The sequence below is a fragment of the Adiantum capillus-veneris genome, chromosome 16 (assembly GCF_014529385.1).
Source record: "Adiantum capillus-veneris isolate H3 chromosome 16, ASM1452938v2, whole genome shotgun sequence".
In the NCBI taxonomy this organism is placed as follows: Eukaryota; Viridiplantae; Streptophyta; class Polypodiopsida; order Polypodiales; family Pteridaceae; genus Adiantum; species Adiantum capillus-veneris.
In genome coordinates this window covers 26,997,422-27,016,094 of record NC_140946.1, presented here as the reverse complement: position 1 = coordinate 27,016,094, position 18,673 = coordinate 26,997,422, and the positions used below count along the sequence as shown (strand labels likewise).

The window sequence follows — 18,673 nt, the reverse complement described above, 5'->3', positions numbered from 1 at the left end:
CGGCTTACTTGGCAATATGTACATACATGTAAGGCAGACATCGTAGTTTTACAAGAGCACAATCAACATGAGTATGTTGGCCAGATATCTTGCTACGGGGTGGGTATTGGATCGCCTATGCAAGATCTGGTGATTACTCAGAAGTGCTTATGCTTATTCGTCATGAACTGCAACCAATTCTGGCTTTTAATGATCTTGTTGGGAGGTGGATGGTATTCCAATGTATGGTGAATGGGGAGTCTTGGAATTTGCAGGTGTAAATGCCTATACAGCTTCTGCGGATAGGGCGAGGCTATGGACTATATGGCATATTACAATTGGCGCTTGAATGCATTTCTTTGTGGGGATTTTAATAATGCATCGAATCCTTGGGATAATACGACTGGTCATTCTCATATGCTAGCCGTGGAAAAGCAATCATGGGATCACTTGATGCCACGATGTAATGCATGGGATATGTGGTATTCTTTGCATAAGAATGATCCAGGATTCACTTTCCAGTACAATGCGTTGTCCTCTTATCATCCTCGCTTGGATCGATTGTATATTCTGCATATGCAACAATATGAGGACTGTATATGTGACATGAGTATTGATTATACGCTTGGCATCTCGGATCATGCTACCATAAGTGTATCATTACACTTTGGCTACATGCAAGATGCTGCCACATTACCGAGGAAGCGGTTGCTACATATCAATAATGCATATTTGTCACGTGAAACCTTTCGCAATATGATTGTGGATACCATTTCGCCTCTTTTGTTCCAGATGTATGGTCATATTGACACGGCTTGGTATTGTTTTGTTATGCGAGTTCAACATGTCATTCAAGAGTACGGAAAAGTCTATGTCACGCCAACGAAGGCAAGTGCAACAGGCTAAAAGTACATGTCAGACATTTATGCAATTGGTCAATCATTCTCAGCTCTCTAAAGCTCAGCTAGCTGAATTATTTTCAGTTCAAAATATATTGCGCCTCGATGCTCAAAGAAAATTGACCAAGTGGCAAACTAGAGCTAGACAGCATGCATTTCAAGATAAAGATTGTGCTTTCAAGCAGTTTTTCAAGCATTTACATCATACTAGACAAAATCAAGCTATCAAAAGAATTAAACTTCCATCTGGGGAGTGGACTTCTTGCAATGCAGGAGCTTGCTGAAGCTTTGGTGACACATTATGAGACTGTTTTTGCGGCTCCTACTCATCTTTCACAGGAAGCACGACATGCGCGTTTTTTGTTTCTATCGCATGTAAATCCGATCCTTTACCCGTAGCAAGCACATGAGCTTGAGGTTCCTATCATTGAAGCACGACATGCACGTTTTTTGTTTCTATCGCATGTAAATCCGATCCTTTACCCGCAGCAAGCACATGAGCTTGAGGTTCCTTTCATTGAGGAGGAATTGCAGGACAACTTAAGGCATTTGGGCCGTGGGAAATCCCCGGGTTGGGATGTACTCACTGCTGATTTTTTCATTTCATTTTGGATCATCTCAAGGACCCGTTGCTATTTATGGTGAATAGGGCATGGGAACAACAGCACATGCCATCCTCTTGGAAAGAGGGCCTTCTTAAATTGTTGCCGAAACAGGTCCTATATGAGGAGTCCTCCCATTGGCGATCAATCACTCTCATGCCTGTTGTCTATAAGTTAATGGCCAAGATGCTTGTTAACCGTATCAAAGATTACGTGCATTCAAGCATACATCAATCTCAATATGGTTTTATTCCACGACGCCAAATTAGTGATAATCTGGCAAATGTCATTCTTGGTATGGAATATGCAAAGTACACCTAGCAGGATGTGTTGGTCTTGCAGGTTGACATAGAAAAAGCTTTTGACTCGGTCCTTTAGGACTACATCGTTGAGGTAATGCAAAAGCTTGGATTTGGGCCTAAACTTGAGCAGGTGGTGTATTTCTTATATGCTCATAGCACATCCACTGGTTTGCTTGATGGTTACATTACTGATCCTTGGTCTCTAGGTCGTTCTGTCAGGCAAGGATGCCCTCTTAGTGCTTTGCTTTATGCTATTGCTTCTCATCCTTTGTTTATGCATTTAGAGTCCTTAACCTTAGCTAGAGACTTACATGGCCTGACACTGCCATCTAGAATGCATTTTATTGGTCAAGGGTATGCGGATGATTCACTGTTCACACCTCCGAATCATTATGAGGATGTTCGACAAATTATGCATGTTCTCCATCTCTTTGGATTGGCAGCTGGGCTGAAAGTTAACTTTCGCAAATCTAGGTTGATCCCTCTCAATGCTCATGAATGGCACAAGGTATTATGGCCGGGTGAGATTGTTTCCTCTCACTCTCTAGTGAGTCATTTGGGATATCCAATTGGATGGAATGTATCTGCTAAGCATAAGCTTGATTGGGTATGGCATCGCCTTGAATCTAAATTGCATTACTGGAAATTATCTACCTGACCACTACTTGTGCGTCTCTCTTATCCTAGCCACAACAAAGATTGAATAGCCTCATGTCATGCATCTTGGAGCATTTTTGGCGCACCTCCTCTCGTCGTAAAGGCCTTAGGCTTCTTTCTATGAATAAAATATGCACTTGTAAGCGCCTTGGAGGATTGAACATTTTGGATTTGCGAAAACATGTCTACGCCAAGAAAGCCATGCTGCCACCAGCTCTGGTGGCCCAGCAGTAACCTTGGACTCAAATGCTTTCTTATCTATGCGCCAATATTGTTATGTCTCCTTTTGGTCATTGGCATACATCATATTGGGAGGTCATATTTGGCAAGATTGAAGGCCGTATTCCAGGTTGGCCCTTTGCTTCTTCCCTTATTGTTGATTGGAGGGTTGTTACATTGCATTTATCATGGCATGGTCGTCAATTCCCTTCTGGGAATTCTCTGAGATTGGAGAGTATTCATTGGAGTAAGGTCTTCTCAGCCACTTTGACTCAGCGCTCTCCTCGTCAGGCATACTTCCTCTCTCAAAAAGGACTATCGTAGGTTGATCAAGTGGTTGATATTGATGGGCATGTTTTGCCTTTTCGGGATGCGGCTCAACGCTTCACATTGGGTCCTCATTATTGTCATGTTTGGCGGGAGATTCAGTACCTTCCTACAATCGAGGCATATCATGTCCTCTTCATGTTCCCGATGTGGTGTTGTTGAGGAATCAATGTCGCACATGTTGTGGTAGTGTAGACACTCGTCTTTTCTATCGCAGGCTCTTGGCTCCCTTCATCTTCGTTTCCCCTCAGTTGCCTTTCATAGACGGTTTTGGCTCTTTGATGTGATACAGCCTCGGCATTCTCAGTTTGAGGTATTCTTTAGCTGGGTCAGATTTTGGGCTTTGTGGGCCCTATGGAACCAACACAACCTTCAGATGTTTCGTGGCTCTGTGGCTAATCCTTTTCACCACTTTAAATTGTCGCTTGGGCAATCGTTACACTATGCCTTGGAGGCTGGAGATATTCCGTTGATGCCTGCATAATTTTCTTTGACTGTTTTTAGCTTTCTTTCCATGAGAACACTAGTGTTCTCTTCTGTTGTATATCATCTTCTAGTGGGTTTTCCTTGTCTTGAGGTTTCCCACTTGTAAATTAATACTAGTGATTTACATTTAAAAAAAGTGTGTCTGTGTGTGTGAGTGTGTGTGTAGTGTGATGGGTTAGAGAGAGTGTGTGAAAGAGTGAGCGTGTGGGTGTGCGCAACAGATTTACAAAAAAGTGTACAGTAAGTGTGTGTGTACAAAAAAAAGAAGAAGAAGAGCTGCAAGTTGTACAAAGTGTGTTCACCATTGTCAGAAAGCTTTAGAAATCAAAGTGCGACTTATGTACTGAACTGTGGCATGCACAAACCTGTGAAAGTTTCAGTCATTGGTGTGCTCCGGTGTGACTTGTAGATTGGTGTACAGAGTTTTGGTTGTTGGCTTCGAAGTTGAGACTCCAGAAATTAGCTGCTCAGGTTTTATGCAGATAATCCCTACATTTTAAAAGACGCAAAGAAAGAATGCTTACACAAAGATTTTGAGGACGCCTGTAGGGCTTGGGAGGGTCCAGAACCTGAAAAAGAAATCCTCACGACACAGGATGTGGGACAATGGGTGGATTTCTTTCTTAAACGACAAGTGGTTCGAGGAGTTTATTTTGGAGCTTGACTATTTTATGAGGTTTTGTTGGCAGACAGTGAGGCCAGAGATGCCCTGCTCGAAATGTGGCCGTTGTTTTTTAACATGCAAATGACACATGTATTGCCATGGGCTCTTTCTAAGGATTATCCTCGACATAAATGCCCAGTATGGGTGGATGTGGTGGATTTTCCTCGTACATGGCGTCGCTTTCTTCTGCTGTCGGCTGCCCAGTTGGAAAAAGTGGTTTGTCCTCCCAGGTTGGATGCGAACACTAGTAGATTCTATTCTTGTGGGATATAGATGTCCCTACGCTTGCAGGTATAACGATAAATTCAGGTGACTCAGTGGTAGGGAAATATCCCTGTAAGCTGATATGGGGCAAATTTGCTAACTCGTATTTTCGTTGCGGTAAATTCGGTCACATGCAATCGGAATGTTCGGAGCCGCACTTGCAGCTTTCTCCTTCGGCCTTACCGCCTCCGCAACTTCCTCTCCCCAAAGTCCCCACTGGAACTTAGACAGAATGGTGCTTCTCGACTTTAGCACCGCCTCCTTTGTGCACAAGGGCAAAGGGAAACATGTATCGATGTCTACAACACCTCGTTCCATAGTTTCAAAAGAAAAAGAGAAAGAGATAGGAAAGGGCAAAGACAAGGACACAGCGGGAGATGCTTGGATCGTTCCCAAAAAGACGGTTAAGATGCGAACCCCAGCTTCTTCCCGTAATTATGTGTCCCTGCTCAAGATTGCATCTCAAACGAAGCTTCCTATAATGATAATAAGTCTCTAGCGGAGGCATGAGATAAGGTGGTGTGTTTGTAAAAGGAAGCGGTTATAGGAGAACTGGCTTCCTTGCTGGGTGTTTCTTGGCGCTCTGATGCATTTCTTTGTGGAGATTTTATGCACCAAACCCTGCAGACAATACTATTGGCAAGTCACACATGCTGCATATAGAATGTCAGGCATGGGATCGTATGATGCGTTCTTGTAAAGCATTGGACTTGTGGCCGCTTTTGGACAGTAGGGATTCACTTTCTAGCATAATGTTCGTTCCTCTTACCGGGCTCGCCTTGACTGCTGGTATCTCTTTCATAGGCAACAGTATGATGCCTTTGTGTATGATATGAGGATTGACTATACTTTATGTCTTTCGGATCATGCTCTTGTATGTTTGACTCTAGCCCGTCTCCAGATATTGCCTCTTTGCCCAGGAAACGGCTTTTGCATGTCAACTATGCATATTTGTTGACGCATGAAGTTTTCTGTAACATGATGATGGATATAATCCCACCTTTGATCTCCCATATGCATATAGATATGGATGCCACGTGGTTCCGCTTTGTTATGCGTGTCCATTGTGTGGTTAGTGATTATGGCAAGCACTATATGTCTCAGATGCCGGGGGGGGGGGGGGGGGGGTGGACAAGCATACTTCCTTTCACAAAAACGGATTTGCTAGATTGATCAAGTGGTGGATGGCTCAGGAGAGGTTCTTTCTTTTCTTGCTGCTGCTCTTCGTTATGAGCTGGGACCTCATTATCGGCATTTGCGGCAGCACATTCAGCAGTGACTTGCCGATATTTCTCTAGTGCCTCCACTACTAGGGGACTCTAGGCTTTCCGATTGGCAAAAAGTGTCTTGAATTAATACAAAGAAGTTTATTAGCACATAAACTTGGAGGGGGGGGGGGGGGGATGTGCGTCTGTTCCTTTTTCTTGCACTCAGGTAATATAATTTTGATAGTTGGAAGTCTTTGCTTCTGGATTTGAGGGCAAACAATCATTTGAAGGAACCTCTGTTCCTTGCTCCAGCTTGATTAATGGTACTAGAGGCCAAAATCGGGCCATGAGAAAATCATGGGTGTGCCTTTTGGCTATCCAGGAAAAAGGACGTAAGTACAAAATAAAAATGCTACAAACTGACTGGAAAATGGAAGGACATGTAGGTACATGATGCATATTTGCTAAACTAATCTTTGCATAATTATGAATCTATAATTGTATGGATAACATAAAAAAGGGCTCCTATATGGCTAGTAGGTGACTTCTGTAGGAGGACAGATGTACACATGATAAACTCACTTGCCCAAATGCCTTTTTACCTGGCTTGAATTTTCAACTCAACAGAAAACGCATTAGCAGGGATTATGTCTTTGTCGTAGTGTATTCTATTGCCCTCACTCTCTGTGGCTTAATAGACATAATTCTGTGTGTATATACACCTATTCTCACTTGCATACATACGTAGATAGTGTGTAGAAAAAGCATTCGCAAATTCGAAGGAATTAATTGTCATAGCTTTCAATATCTGCAACGTAAAACTATCTGAACCTTCCATTGTGATGGTGCTCGAGAATGTACTTCATAAGGTGCTTCTCACTAGCACTGCTGCAATGGGAGAGTGGCTTGTGAGTTTGAATATCTTTTTCGCTATTTATTATTATATGATGTTACACATGTGAGCATGGTAGCTTGTATGATGAATTGATTATTCTTGATGTCACTATATAATTCTCTGACAAGCTGAAATCACGTGGCTGTTCTCATCAGTGCTTATGATTTTTTGAATCTCAAGCCTGAAAGTGGTCTGAATGGATTATGTGCTCGTTGGCAGCTATTATGGAGCTCTTTTGGCGTATGGTGGTCTCCAGCAGGTAGGCTTGAAACTGTCCTTGCATACTTGGACCAAGAACTGGGGATTTATCTCATTTCAGACTGCAAGCCTGTGTTACTCAAGTTTTGTGGCAGTTTTTGAAAGCTCAAAGACCTGATCATCTGCGGATGCTGCTTCACAATCGCGTGCTGTGTTTGTACAAGATGACATCTCCTTCGCCGTTTCTACTTGCCAATGCTAACTGGGTTCTAGGACAGCTCGCATCTTGCCTACCTGAGGTACTATAAGTAGCTTTTCCAGCGCTGAATTTAGATATTCAAAAACTCATCAGGATTCTTTATTTTTATATATCAGGAAAGTAATAAGGAGATCTATAACGCGCTGCTTAAGGCTTTTCTGGCTCCTGATGTAAGGGATTTGACCTGGAGGCCAGTTCGCACCTCTGCAGCATCAGCCCTCTCTTCCCTTCTTGAGGTATAGAGCGATCTTGTGATGATAATATACTTTACATCAATGTTAAACCATTCAGCAGTAACAAAATAGTCGTGTTTTCGTTCTCTCTCTGTTCTTGTGCTGTTAAGCATCTCGCGTCTTCCCCGTGTCAGTTGTTATGTAGTTGTACATTGATTTCTGTTTCAGGAAGAATATAAACCCACCGAATGGCTGCCCTTACTTCAAGCTGCCGTGACGGGAGGGCGATCACAGGACAATGATGAAGCCAGTGTTGCTTTCCGGTTCCTCAGTACTGCAGCAGATGTAGGTGAAGAGGAGATTATACCTCACATACCGGCTATCATATCAGCTGTAAGAGCTGATCTTTACAGCCGTATTCCTCCCATTCCTGAACCATGGCCCCAGGTATATCATCTTGCCACAAACAAGATTATAAAAAAATTAACTTGATTGGTCTAAGCTGGCTTGTTTTCTCTTCTGCTTATTGATTTCTAGGTGGTGGAGTCCGGATTTTCTGCGCTTGCAGCTTTGGCTCAAAGCTGGGACTGTGCTTTTTCTGAGGAAGGTGGCGAAGCTGTTATTAAACCCTCTGATTGGGAAAATGGCTGCATTGCTATAGGCAGTGCAATCTCAGAGCTTTTGCAACAAGCTTGGCTTTCTCATCCTGAGGTAAAGCCTTGCTGTTAGTCTCATTAAGGAACCCGCGGAAGGATGAGCTGCATTTCATTATTTAACTCTACGACTTTTTGCAGGAGCGAACCAATCCAGATCTCTCCCCACCTTCATCTTGCCTAAATGATGCATCCGCGCTTCTTGTAGTGATGATCAAATATGCCAAAGAAGCTGACTTTGTTGTGAAATGGAGAATTGAAGAGATTCTGCCGACATGGTCAGATTTGATTGCTGAATGGAGTGCTTGGGAAGAAGAGGAGGACCTTGCAGTCTTTGATGCCATCAAAGAGATTGTCTTGCTACAAGTAAGACTAACTGGCATTCTTGATAGAAATATGGTTTGAAAGAAGCAGACGTGCATTGATTTATTTGGTTTGGATGGCTTTGCATCTAATTTTTTTCTTTTATGTTTGTTATATGCTTCAAATTTCCAGGGAAAATTCCCGTTGCCACATTTTGCGCTTGCTCCAATCCCCCCTCCTCCAGCTGTCCCTGTCCGACCCCGCTCTATTCTAGAAGGGATCACCACATTCCTCAGCTCTGGGATAGAAACAGCATACCCTGCTGCTACATGGCGAGCTTGTAGACTGGGCCATTCTCTTCTCCAGGTGTCTAGAATTTCATTTGAAAGTGAGGAGATAACACCTGTGCTTTCAGTTCGTTTCACTCAAGTTGCTATTCAGCGCTTGATGCAACTAAACAACCGTAAAGCACCTTTAGCAAAACCTCTTGTGCTGTTGATTGCTATGTGCTACGTCTGTTGTCCGAATTCTGTTGCACGAGTTCTGTTTGAGAATGACGCTGCTGGGTCACGACTGCTGGCTTGGGGGGAAGCCCTTGCAGACTTATCATTGTCAGAAGAGGCTCTGGGGATCACACTGGAATCTGAACTGAAAATAGCTGGTAATGTATACCTCTGCAGTGAATTTTCTTAGATCTATGATTAGGAATCCGGCGAGATGCCGTTTATTTGGCTCAAAGCTGTTTGTATGTCTTCAGTGGCAGTTCTGCTAAGGATGCTTGAAGAGCTTTGCAAGGAGAATGTGATTCAGGATGCAAAAGTCCTTGATCTTAGGCGTAAATTTTCTGTTTCTCTACTTACACTATCAATACGGCTTAAAGAGCTGCAAGAGGCTGAGGAGGAGAGCAAAGATGAAGCTGATAATGACGGGGAGGAGGATGAGGATGAGGATGACTCTGATGCGGAGGATGATGTAAGTAAACTTTCTTTGGAAATTTTCAATAGCGATATACTGGTGTGCATTTTATCTCCTCGCTTTTTGTGTGAGTCATGAGTCTTTTGAAAGTAGCTGGAGCATTGGTCAACCCAAATGTCGTGACTCTATATGCAAATATGCCCCATTCATCCTTCTGGTTGACATTATACACAGGATTCAGAAGATGATGAAACGCTTGAAGAAACTGAGGATCAATTTCTGGAGAGATATGCACAAAGAGCACAGGATTTAGAAAAGGAGACCTTAGAAGAAGCTGAAGGTGGAGAAGAGGAAGATGGCTGTGAGCTTGAAATTGGTAAGCATCTTTCCGCCTTGGTGTTTTTCCAAAAGAAGGATGGAAACAAAGCATGCATAGATTTTACAGAGATTTATACCTCGATGTCTGTTTCAAGGTGCCAAATTACGATGTTTTCTTGTTGTCTGTATTTTAGGTGTTTTAAGTCTTAGTGACCAAATGCCATCTGTGTATACTTTCCTACAAAATTATGGCAAGAAGCTGATGAGTGAGACTCCTTTGCCCCATGAGCTAGTGGCAGAGTTTGTGGACAATTTCCCAGATTCAGCTCAGTTTTTCGGTTGACTCAAGTACAAAAACGACTACATGCAATTATATTTATCTGCGTGTCAGAAGAGATGTCCCTTGGAATAGAGGAATTATTCAGGCCCTTTGCTTGTCCTACAGTGTGTTGTAACATAGTTATACAGAGAGATACTGTGTCATATTGAGAGTATGGGTAGCAGGTGTTGGGTTCCTGAAATAGATAAAAGGTGCAGGGTGCATTCAAAGTGCATGGTGAAAGGGCAGGCCTGAAATAGGTACTATGCAAAGGCTGCATTCAGTGAATGTGATCATCAACGACAAGAAGCAAAGTGGAATCCAAAGGTTTCTCATGAGCATTTTGTGTTCAGCAATGGAGCTGTAGGGCAGCAATGAGTGCGCTGAGCTCCATAGATGGCAGGAGCACAAGGGCCATCAGGTTTTGCAAGACAAAAAGAGTGCGAGGAATTAAATGGAGCTGTTACATCCCCACCGATGCTGAGAAGCATGGTGAGTATTCTCTCTAAACAGCTTGTCTACAAGTAAGTGCCAACAAATCCCTTCGCTTCAGGCTCTCCAACAATTTCTCAATTCTACATTTCTACTGGCTTGCTTTATCTAAGGGCAAAAAATGATCTACTTGGCCCCCAGTCCTTCAACAGTGGTTCTTCAATAGATGCAAGTGGAGCTATGGGACTAGTTCATCCTGATGATGACTTGAGCCAAGAAGGTCCTCTTATTTCTTTTCACATATCTGCCAGTCTCACAAGGGGAACAAACCATTGCTGACCATTCATTTTCTAGATGTACTTGAAGCACTTCAGCCCTTAAAACAAAACATCTGTTGGCCAGCTCTCTCACCAATACATGCAGTATGCAGATATTTGTATTGGGAGGGTACCTAGAGTTACACCCACTACTGGGCTTTGATGTCGTAGTATTTAGTCAACACTATGCATAAAGGAGCTGATGCTTATATTGTCTATATTGTCTTGTGAGTGACTACCATGAGTCTATACTTTCCTGTAAGGGTGAATCTGGGCTTATTATCCTGGATTCATCTAGGTATATAAGAAGTATATCGTGTTCCACTTCCAAGTTGTATCTAACTAGTACATTTAATGTCTATCCTACATGGCATTATGAGTTTGTCAATCCAGATTACACCTAACCAATATTTCCCAGCAATTAGAGCTTTATCTAGCCTCCGCATATGACCAGTTTTGGTTTGATTCAGCTTGCCTAGCCACTTGGGACGAGAGTTGCTCGGCCTTATCAGCCAGCCTTGGGATGTCCTCATCCGAAAATGTCCATAGGGTTTTTGTGGACCTTTGCTTCCAAATTTGAACCTTTGAGACCTTAGTAATTTAAGCAATGCAAACAGTGTCCCAAGTTGCTCGGCCTCATCAGCCAGCCTTAGGATGTCCTCTTGTCAAGAAATGTCCACAGGATTTTTTTGGACCTTTGCTTCCAAATCTCAACCTTCTGAGACCTTAGTGATTTTAACAGTGCAAACAAGGAGGGCAACTAGCAGGTGGTGTAATTCACAGAATGCCCTTAAAGTTCTGAAATTTCTGAACATAGCCTTGTACCATAGTCGGACAGATTGGTTCAAATTTTACAGTTGATTCAACCTGATGATAAAGCTCTTTGTTTAACTGCGTTTCAATGAGCTTACAAATAGTGGCATTTGTGTCATCAAAAACCCTACAATTTTATCTAATGAGCCCACAATGTAAGCATGACTTTTCTTATATAAGCTTGCTAACATAATACCTTGAGAGATGCTTGTCAAATTGAACGGGGGTATATTTTGTCAAACTTTTATGGTTATTTCAAGAATATAAAAAAGTGCCAGAAACGAGGTGGTAGTTGGGGAATTTTGAAATTGGAGAGGTATTTAATGTGAAGAGTGAAGGGGTATTTAATGTGGAGTGTAATAAAGGCTTGTAGTTGCTTTGCAAGAGATGGATCTTCTTGTCATCATCATGAGCAAAAGAAACATTTCATGAGCAAAAGAATATTGGTGTGCGCAAGTGTGCGTGTCTTCCGACTCGAATGTTGGGCTTCAAGTTTTTGGCATAGAAGCCAAGTCGCCATAGCACAAAAGTTGCATGTGCACATGGAAGACGAGATCATTTGCTTGTGTCCTTAATGGTCAATGTAGTATGATTACACAAAGAAAGAGTATGTCAACAACTTTTTGAGATTTCTCTATTACCTTTAAAATTGTATCCCTAGAAACAAGTAAACGTATATGGCACAAAAGTTGTTGCAAGACTTTTCTACAAGTTAGACTTTTCCTAATCATCAATATGATGGTGATAAAAACTAATCAAATTCAAGAACCTTCTCGTCTCATGATTCAAGACCCTTAAGCATCCCTTCTGGAAGGCTTTATCCTACTTCTAAATGTTTTGATAAAATCCTTAACATTTTAAAAGACTAGAATTTTTTTTTTGAAAAGAAAAAGCCCACCAATTACTAATGAATGGCTACATATTGGTGGGCCTTTTCTTTTCCAAAAAAAAATCAATTTCACATGTCTTAAACTACATACACCAATTGTTATCTCCTAACTAAGAGAAGTTCTGATCATGTTGTAAATAGAGTATATGGACAATTTCTCTTTTTACTCAAAGTGGAATGTACCTATTTTAAGGTAGACTTTTCTTTTATAAATTAAACACTTGTAAAAGGAAGAAGAGAAGAGAATTTTAACATTGTAGAATACTATCCCAAGAGACTTTAAAGATCTATTTGATGAGGAGAGTTGAACTCAAGACCTCTTATTCAAGAGGGAAATGGCATAACTAGTCTACCACACTTAGGTGCCCACTGTTGCATGGGAGGAGATTGTATCTAGTGCTCATGTTGCTCTTCGTCTATCATCTTGCGTTTATGTGTAGCACTCCGAGTGTGGAGGTACACATAACGTGTTGTGTCTCACTTTCTCCCTTTTGTTTTGCCATGGTTGCTTTGTAGGTTTCGATTGCACGATGGTCTTTTCTATTTGCAGGCACTTTCATGTGACTTGCAAGGACGATATGCCTCCATTGTTGCAAACTATGTCATGGAACAGACGCAACAACTATGATTGCTATGCCCCTTGTAAGCTCTTCAAGATTGTATCTTGTTGAGAGTTAATAAGAAGAAATATGGACTATTGTTTGATGTTATGCGAGAGCACTCTAGCTCGACTATTTGTTTGAGTTTCCTTTTAACTAAAATTAGATTTGTAAAGATTTGCTAGATCTGTTTTTACTTGGTAATAAGGTAATGAGAAGACATGATAGAGTAGGGATCGATCTAATGATGCAATGCAAGGAATTGACCTTGATGAAATTCTCACCATGCACTTGTATCCAAAACCAAACATCATGTTGTAGAAATAATGTCTTTTTTTAGCATAGACCTAAGTCTACTTTTGAACATATCTCTCTTTGAGCCCTATGCTTTTTGTTATTGTGGGGGGTCGAAGGTTTGGGGGGGGGGGAGGGTAGGATGGGCAAGTAATGGATGCTTATTTTTTATGTTATTTTTACCTAATTTTTTTCCAAAATCAAAGAAGAAATGGTTGTGTTATAAGACCAGAGGGTAGGAACCTCACTCTTCCACCAAGCCATCCTCTCCTAATTTATAACACGGGGAGCCTTCATGCGTGTTCCCACTCTTCCGTGTTTGGCCACGCTTGGCCTCATATTACTACCTCCTAAAAAAGCGTTTGTCCTAAGAAAACAGAATGGATAATTTTTCTTAAGAACATTAATGTTCTCCCAAGTGGCACCTTCTTCATGTATGTCTTTGCACTTAGCCAATGCTTATTGATGTACATTATTACATGTACGTAAATCATGATAATCAAGAATGTGCTTGGTTGGATGGGAGATTTAATGAAGTCAACTAGAACATGTTGATTAATAACATTGCCATCCCTATGCAAGCGTTTAATGAAAAACCGGATGAATATAGGTTAAAGAAAACTTGTAGGCCATATCTTTAACTCACTTTAGTATTTTGAATGGGCCACAATATCTAAGAGATAACTTAGGTATATGACAATTTTGAGACATTATGAATGTTTTGGAACACGTAAGGATTTCTCTTCACCTTCTATGAAAGTGGCTTGTCGACGTTTCTCATCAACATATTTCTTGTATCTTTATTGTGCTTATTGAACATTTTGATGAGCAATCTTGGAGCATATCCGTATGATGTTGGATAAAGTTATTGACTGTTAAATTTTTTCTACAACAAACTCTACCAGAAGTGGTGACTGAGATTGAAACCCTACATAAGTATGAACAAATTAAATTGAGTAGTAACATGGTTGCACTATTATAAGCAAATTCTAGGATAGGGAGATAATCTTTATAATTTGATTGCTTTTTACAAATATGTACCTGTAGCATATCCGCCAACACTTGGTTAACTTATTTTGTTTGACCACCCGTCTCTCAATGATCTGTCGTGTTGAATTGAGTTGTGTTACAGTCCTATAAAGGCAAACCTCTAGAAGCGACTACTTAACTTTGGATGACGATAATTGATAATATTGCTAGGCAACCCATAAAGTCTATAAAGATGGTCAACAAATACTTGGCTAACTAAGGAGTTTGTAAGCAAGACGAGTGTGCCACCAAAAAACACAAGATATGTACATTGTTAGACCAAATTAGGCATGTTATCAAATGAAAAAGCATGTAATAATGCTACATCCAAGGCAACGACTCCCTAGATCGGTATAGCAACCACAATAGTCGATTTTGCATATATCACAATATATACATTGTTGGTTTTATTTCCATGCACAAAAAATCACAATATATACATTGTTGGTTTTATCCCCATGCACAAAAGATGGTTTTATAAAAGATGAGGTAAATGTTTTTATTTCATATTGTGTATCTGCCACGACATGAAACGGTACAAGGTAATGACTCGATATAGGTGATTATAGATAGATTGACGAAAGTATGTAAATTTATTCGAAGTAAGTCCACCACTAACTCCTTAGTTAGGCAAGTTATTTGTTGAAAATCTTTATAGACTCTATGGGTTACCTAACAATATTGTCAGTTATCATGATCCCAAGTTTAGTAGTGGCTTCTGGAGGTTTGCCTTTACAGGACTGCAACACAACTCAATCTCAGTACGACAAATCATTCAGAGATGGATGGTCAGACTGAATGAGTTAACCAAGTGTTGGCGGATATGCTACGAGTATATGTTAGCAAAAATCAAATAGATTATAAAGATTATCTCCCTATCCAATAACTTGCTTATAGCAATGTAACCATGTTACTACTCGATTTAATTCATTCATGCTTATGTACGGGTTTCAACATAAGTCACCACTTCTGGTAGAGTTAGCTATAGAAAGAATCTAGCAAGTCAATAACTTTATCTAACATCGTTTGGATATGCTCCAAGATTGCTCATCAAAATGCTCAATAAGCACAATAAAGATACAAGAAATATGCTGATAAAAAATGTTGGCAAGTCACTTTTACGAAAGTGAAGAGGTATCCTTACGTGTTCCAAAACATTCAAAATGTCTCAAAATTTTAATACACCTAAGTGGGTTGAAGATATGGCCTACAAATTTTCTTTAACTGGTGCATTCTCATGTTCATCCGATTTTTCATTAAGTTGTTTACATAAACGCTTGCATAGGGATGGCAATGTAGTTGATCAACATGTTCTAGGTGACTTCATTAAATCTCCCAGCCAACCAAGCGCATCCTTGACTATCATGATTTATGTATGTGTCATCATGTACATCGATAAGCATTGGTTAAGTACAAAGATAAACATGAAGAAGGTGCCACTTGGGAAAACTTTGGTGTTCTTAAGAAAAACTATCCCTTTTGTTTTTTAGGACAAAAACTCTTTTTCAAAGAGAAAATAATGTGAGGCCAACTGTGGCAAGCGTGGCCGAGCACGGGAGAGTGGGAACCGGCATGAAGGCTCTCCGTTCAATAAATAGGAGAGGATGGCTTGGTTGAAGAGTGAGGTTCCTACCCTTTGGTCCCATAACACAACCATTTCTACTTATATTTTGGAAAAAATTTAGGTTAAAGTAACATAAAAAATAAGCATCCAAATGACTTGGCTAACTAAGGAGTTTTAATGGTGGACTTACATCAGTTTTAATCAACAAGAACAACACGTTATGCGCTTTGATCAAGGTGCAATACAAATGTTTCAAGCATTTGCTATGTTTATGCAACAAGAATAACCAATAGAAAGAAGGGAGTTGTTAGAAACAAAAGCATTCAATCTATGGCGAATAAAATGGACCAGCTTGAAGAGAAAGATGTCACAAATTATTTTTTGAGTTATGTGAAGGAGATTGTATTACAACCGGTAGGAGCGGTAGAGATGATTGGAAGTTTTGTGCTTGTTATGTTCTCTCAAACTAGAGAAGAGACTAGGTAAGGGGAATCAAGGAGGAGCATAAAAGAGCTTGGGAGAAATTCAAATTAGCTCTAAATGAGGAATAATTCATGGAGGATTTTGAAGAACTTTCTTAGAATGCGTTACCAAGCCAAAAGAGGGACTTTCCATTGCTAAACTGTTGAGGGAGTTTGAGCGACATTATGCTCAAGTGTCAAGAATAGAGCGAGGTACTTTGGCTAGTGAAAAGAGATCTTTTTCTTTCAGTTCTATGTTGTGAACTCCAAGCAAAGTTAGAGTTTCTACTAGAGAACAAGAATACAGAACAAGGACTAAAAGTTTAGTGGAAAGAGGTTGAGGATGCGGTCTCATTGTTTGTGAAGAGGCGACGATGTAGAAACAAGATGGTCGTCAATGGTGCCACTTCTACCTCAGCATGCTATAGATTCCAACAAAGCCTACTATTGTGAGTTCCGAAGGTGATAATTCTATGCTTGATGAATTTGTTAAGGACATGTGAGAAATAAAGTTAAAGCTGGTGAGGCTTGAAAGAGAAGAACAACCTTCTAGATAAAGTTCCCAAAGGAAAGAAAGGTTTGTGCATAGATGTATATGGTGTGATAGCGCAAACCATGACAAAAGGCTTCAATTGATTCTTTGAAAATAGATCTTGTATTTTCTTAAGGATGAGAAGATCCGTTTATGGGAGACAGATATGCCATTAGGAACTATATTTGGAAAAGGGGGTTTGTGAAATTAATTGGAGGATATGGCGATATGGCGATCAATCATGCCATCTCTGTAGTGTGGAGGCCGCTACCTGTGGAATGAAGATAGAGCCGATTCCAAAGAAAGGTCAAAGCCTATTCATGATGTTTTTGAGGAGGTTGATGGCTTGTGGCCATATGCATTGGCGTCATCCAAAAAAGGGAAAGTAACTAAATAGGTATTAAATCAAGTTGGTGATAGCATATGCCATACAACAAGTTGGGATGATCCTATGGACTCTTTATCAGTGCATGCTTATCTTGCAAAATGTCATAACAATGAAGCAACTAAATAGGCATTACAACAAGTTGGTGATTGCATATGCTATACAACAAGTTGGGATGATCCTATGGACTCTTTATCAGTGTATGCTTATCTTGCAAATGTCATAACAATGAAGCAATTGTGGAAGAGAACGTAACGTGATAATGGGGACCAAGGATCCTCCACTTCAAGAGGGTTACAAGAGATGGAAGAAGGAAGATCTAGGACCTTGTTATGAGGCTTCATTGCGGGTGTCTCCTCCTCTTGAGGTTCCTATGGAAGAAGCATCCGCACGAAAGAAGAAAGAGCAAGGAAAACAAAAACAAAAGGCCGTGCATATAAACTACTATCCGACATTGAAGTTAATACAAACTTAAAGTAGGTATTGGAGGAAAGGATCTTTTGAGATCTCTAAAAGAAATAAAGGTTAGCTGTGAGGAGTTTTGAACACAAGAAGAGAAAACGTGTTTTAAAGAAATGCTTTTAAGAGATGGTAGGCTTTTGCATTTCACCCACATGAGTTCGAATGTCTTGATCCTCATGTCTTTGCACATATGGTCATATTCACTATCTCTCATGTATCTTGGAATTTGCGTCCAATCCTAGTTCCAAGAGCACATTTGGCAAAGGTTAGAGAGCTATTCAACCATAAGATTAGCATGGGTATTTGGAAGCCTTCTTGCCCACCATATGCAAATAGATGGTTCATTGTGCCTAAGAAGAATGGAGGATTGCGTTTCATACAAGATATGCAATCTCTAAAAAAACCATTAGGAATGTGGGTACAATACCAATTGTGGGTGAAGTTACATAGCTGTTTGCAAGAAGGTCTCATTTCACTCAATGGGAGATCTTTATTCACGGTATGATCAATTTTAGCTAGATGTTAAGAGTAGACATTTAAAAACCATGTAAACGCCTTTGGGATTGGTAAGGATGTGTGCTTTATACGTTAAGGAGCAATAAAATCACTTGCACATCCTTAACTTTCATTACCTTGTATGCTTTTCCTTTAAGCAGTTTTAAATCTTTGAAAAATGATTGGGTCACAAGCATTGGAAGGGTTTCATAAATGCACACACAAAGCCTAGAGAAGAAGGAAAATTTTAAATGAAAATACAAAGGGTTGTGTTACTTAGTGTGGAAGTGCAAAGGGAAGAGCTTGCCCTACAATAATGGGCATCTATACAATGCATGGAGCAAAAAACCCTATAGTGAAGAAAATAAAATTCCCAATGTTCTTAAGGGTGCTTACACACATCACTATATTAATATGGTGATAAATCCAATGTGGTAAATGATAGTTGATACATGAAGTTCAAGGGAGTGCCAAGCCATGTGGATTGTGTTGGCATATAAGCTGAGCCTATCTCTTTTGCAAAGAGTCTCTCCTTGCACCTCAATTTGGTTTGCAGAAGCATGAAACCCTTGGTTTCTTGCAAATGAAAATGCACTATGACTATCAACATAGATAGTGGTGGAATAGTGTTGTCCAAACCCCCATATCAGCCACAAGGTATCTAAGCCACACACTCAACCATAGTTGTCAAACCCCCCCTTATTGAGACTTAGTACTAGGATTGGCCATAATATGTTGCTTGTCCCTCGATCGTGATATTC

The 18,673-nt window shown here is 40.5% G+C and overlaps 1 protein-coding gene across 4 annotated transcripts in view; it reads left to right on the top strand.

Annotated features, from left to right (window-relative positions):
* Positions 1-12,809, top strand: part of LOC147438759 (ARM repeat superfamily protein) — a 62,473-nt gene extending 49,664 nt beyond the window's left edge. For 2 of the 4 annotated variants that reach the window (XM_086484743.1, XM_086484741.1), the window contains exons 13-22: positions 6,722-6,761; positions 6,856-6,999; positions 7,076-7,195; positions 7,361-7,579; positions 7,670-7,843; positions 7,927-8,151; positions 8,281-8,749; positions 8,846-9,060; positions 9,238-9,379; positions 9,516-10,726. In XM_086484743.1, the coding sequence (XP_086340869.1) occupies positions 6,722-6,761; positions 6,856-6,999; positions 7,076-7,195; positions 7,361-7,579; positions 7,670-7,843; positions 7,927-8,151; positions 8,281-8,749; positions 8,846-9,060; positions 9,238-9,379; positions 9,516-9,664 (1,897 nt within the window). In that variant the 3' untranslated portion in view covers positions 9,665-10,726. Of the gene's footprint in view, positions 1-6,721; positions 6,762-6,855; positions 7,000-7,075; positions 7,196-7,360; positions 7,580-7,669; positions 7,844-7,926; positions 8,152-8,280; positions 8,750-8,845; positions 9,061-9,237; positions 9,380-9,515; positions 10,727-12,607 lie in introns of those variants that run through there. The other 2 variants (XM_086484740.1, XM_086484742.1) reach the window with 2 other exon arrangements.
* The last annotated feature ends 5,864 nt before the right edge of the window (positions 12,810-18,673 follow it).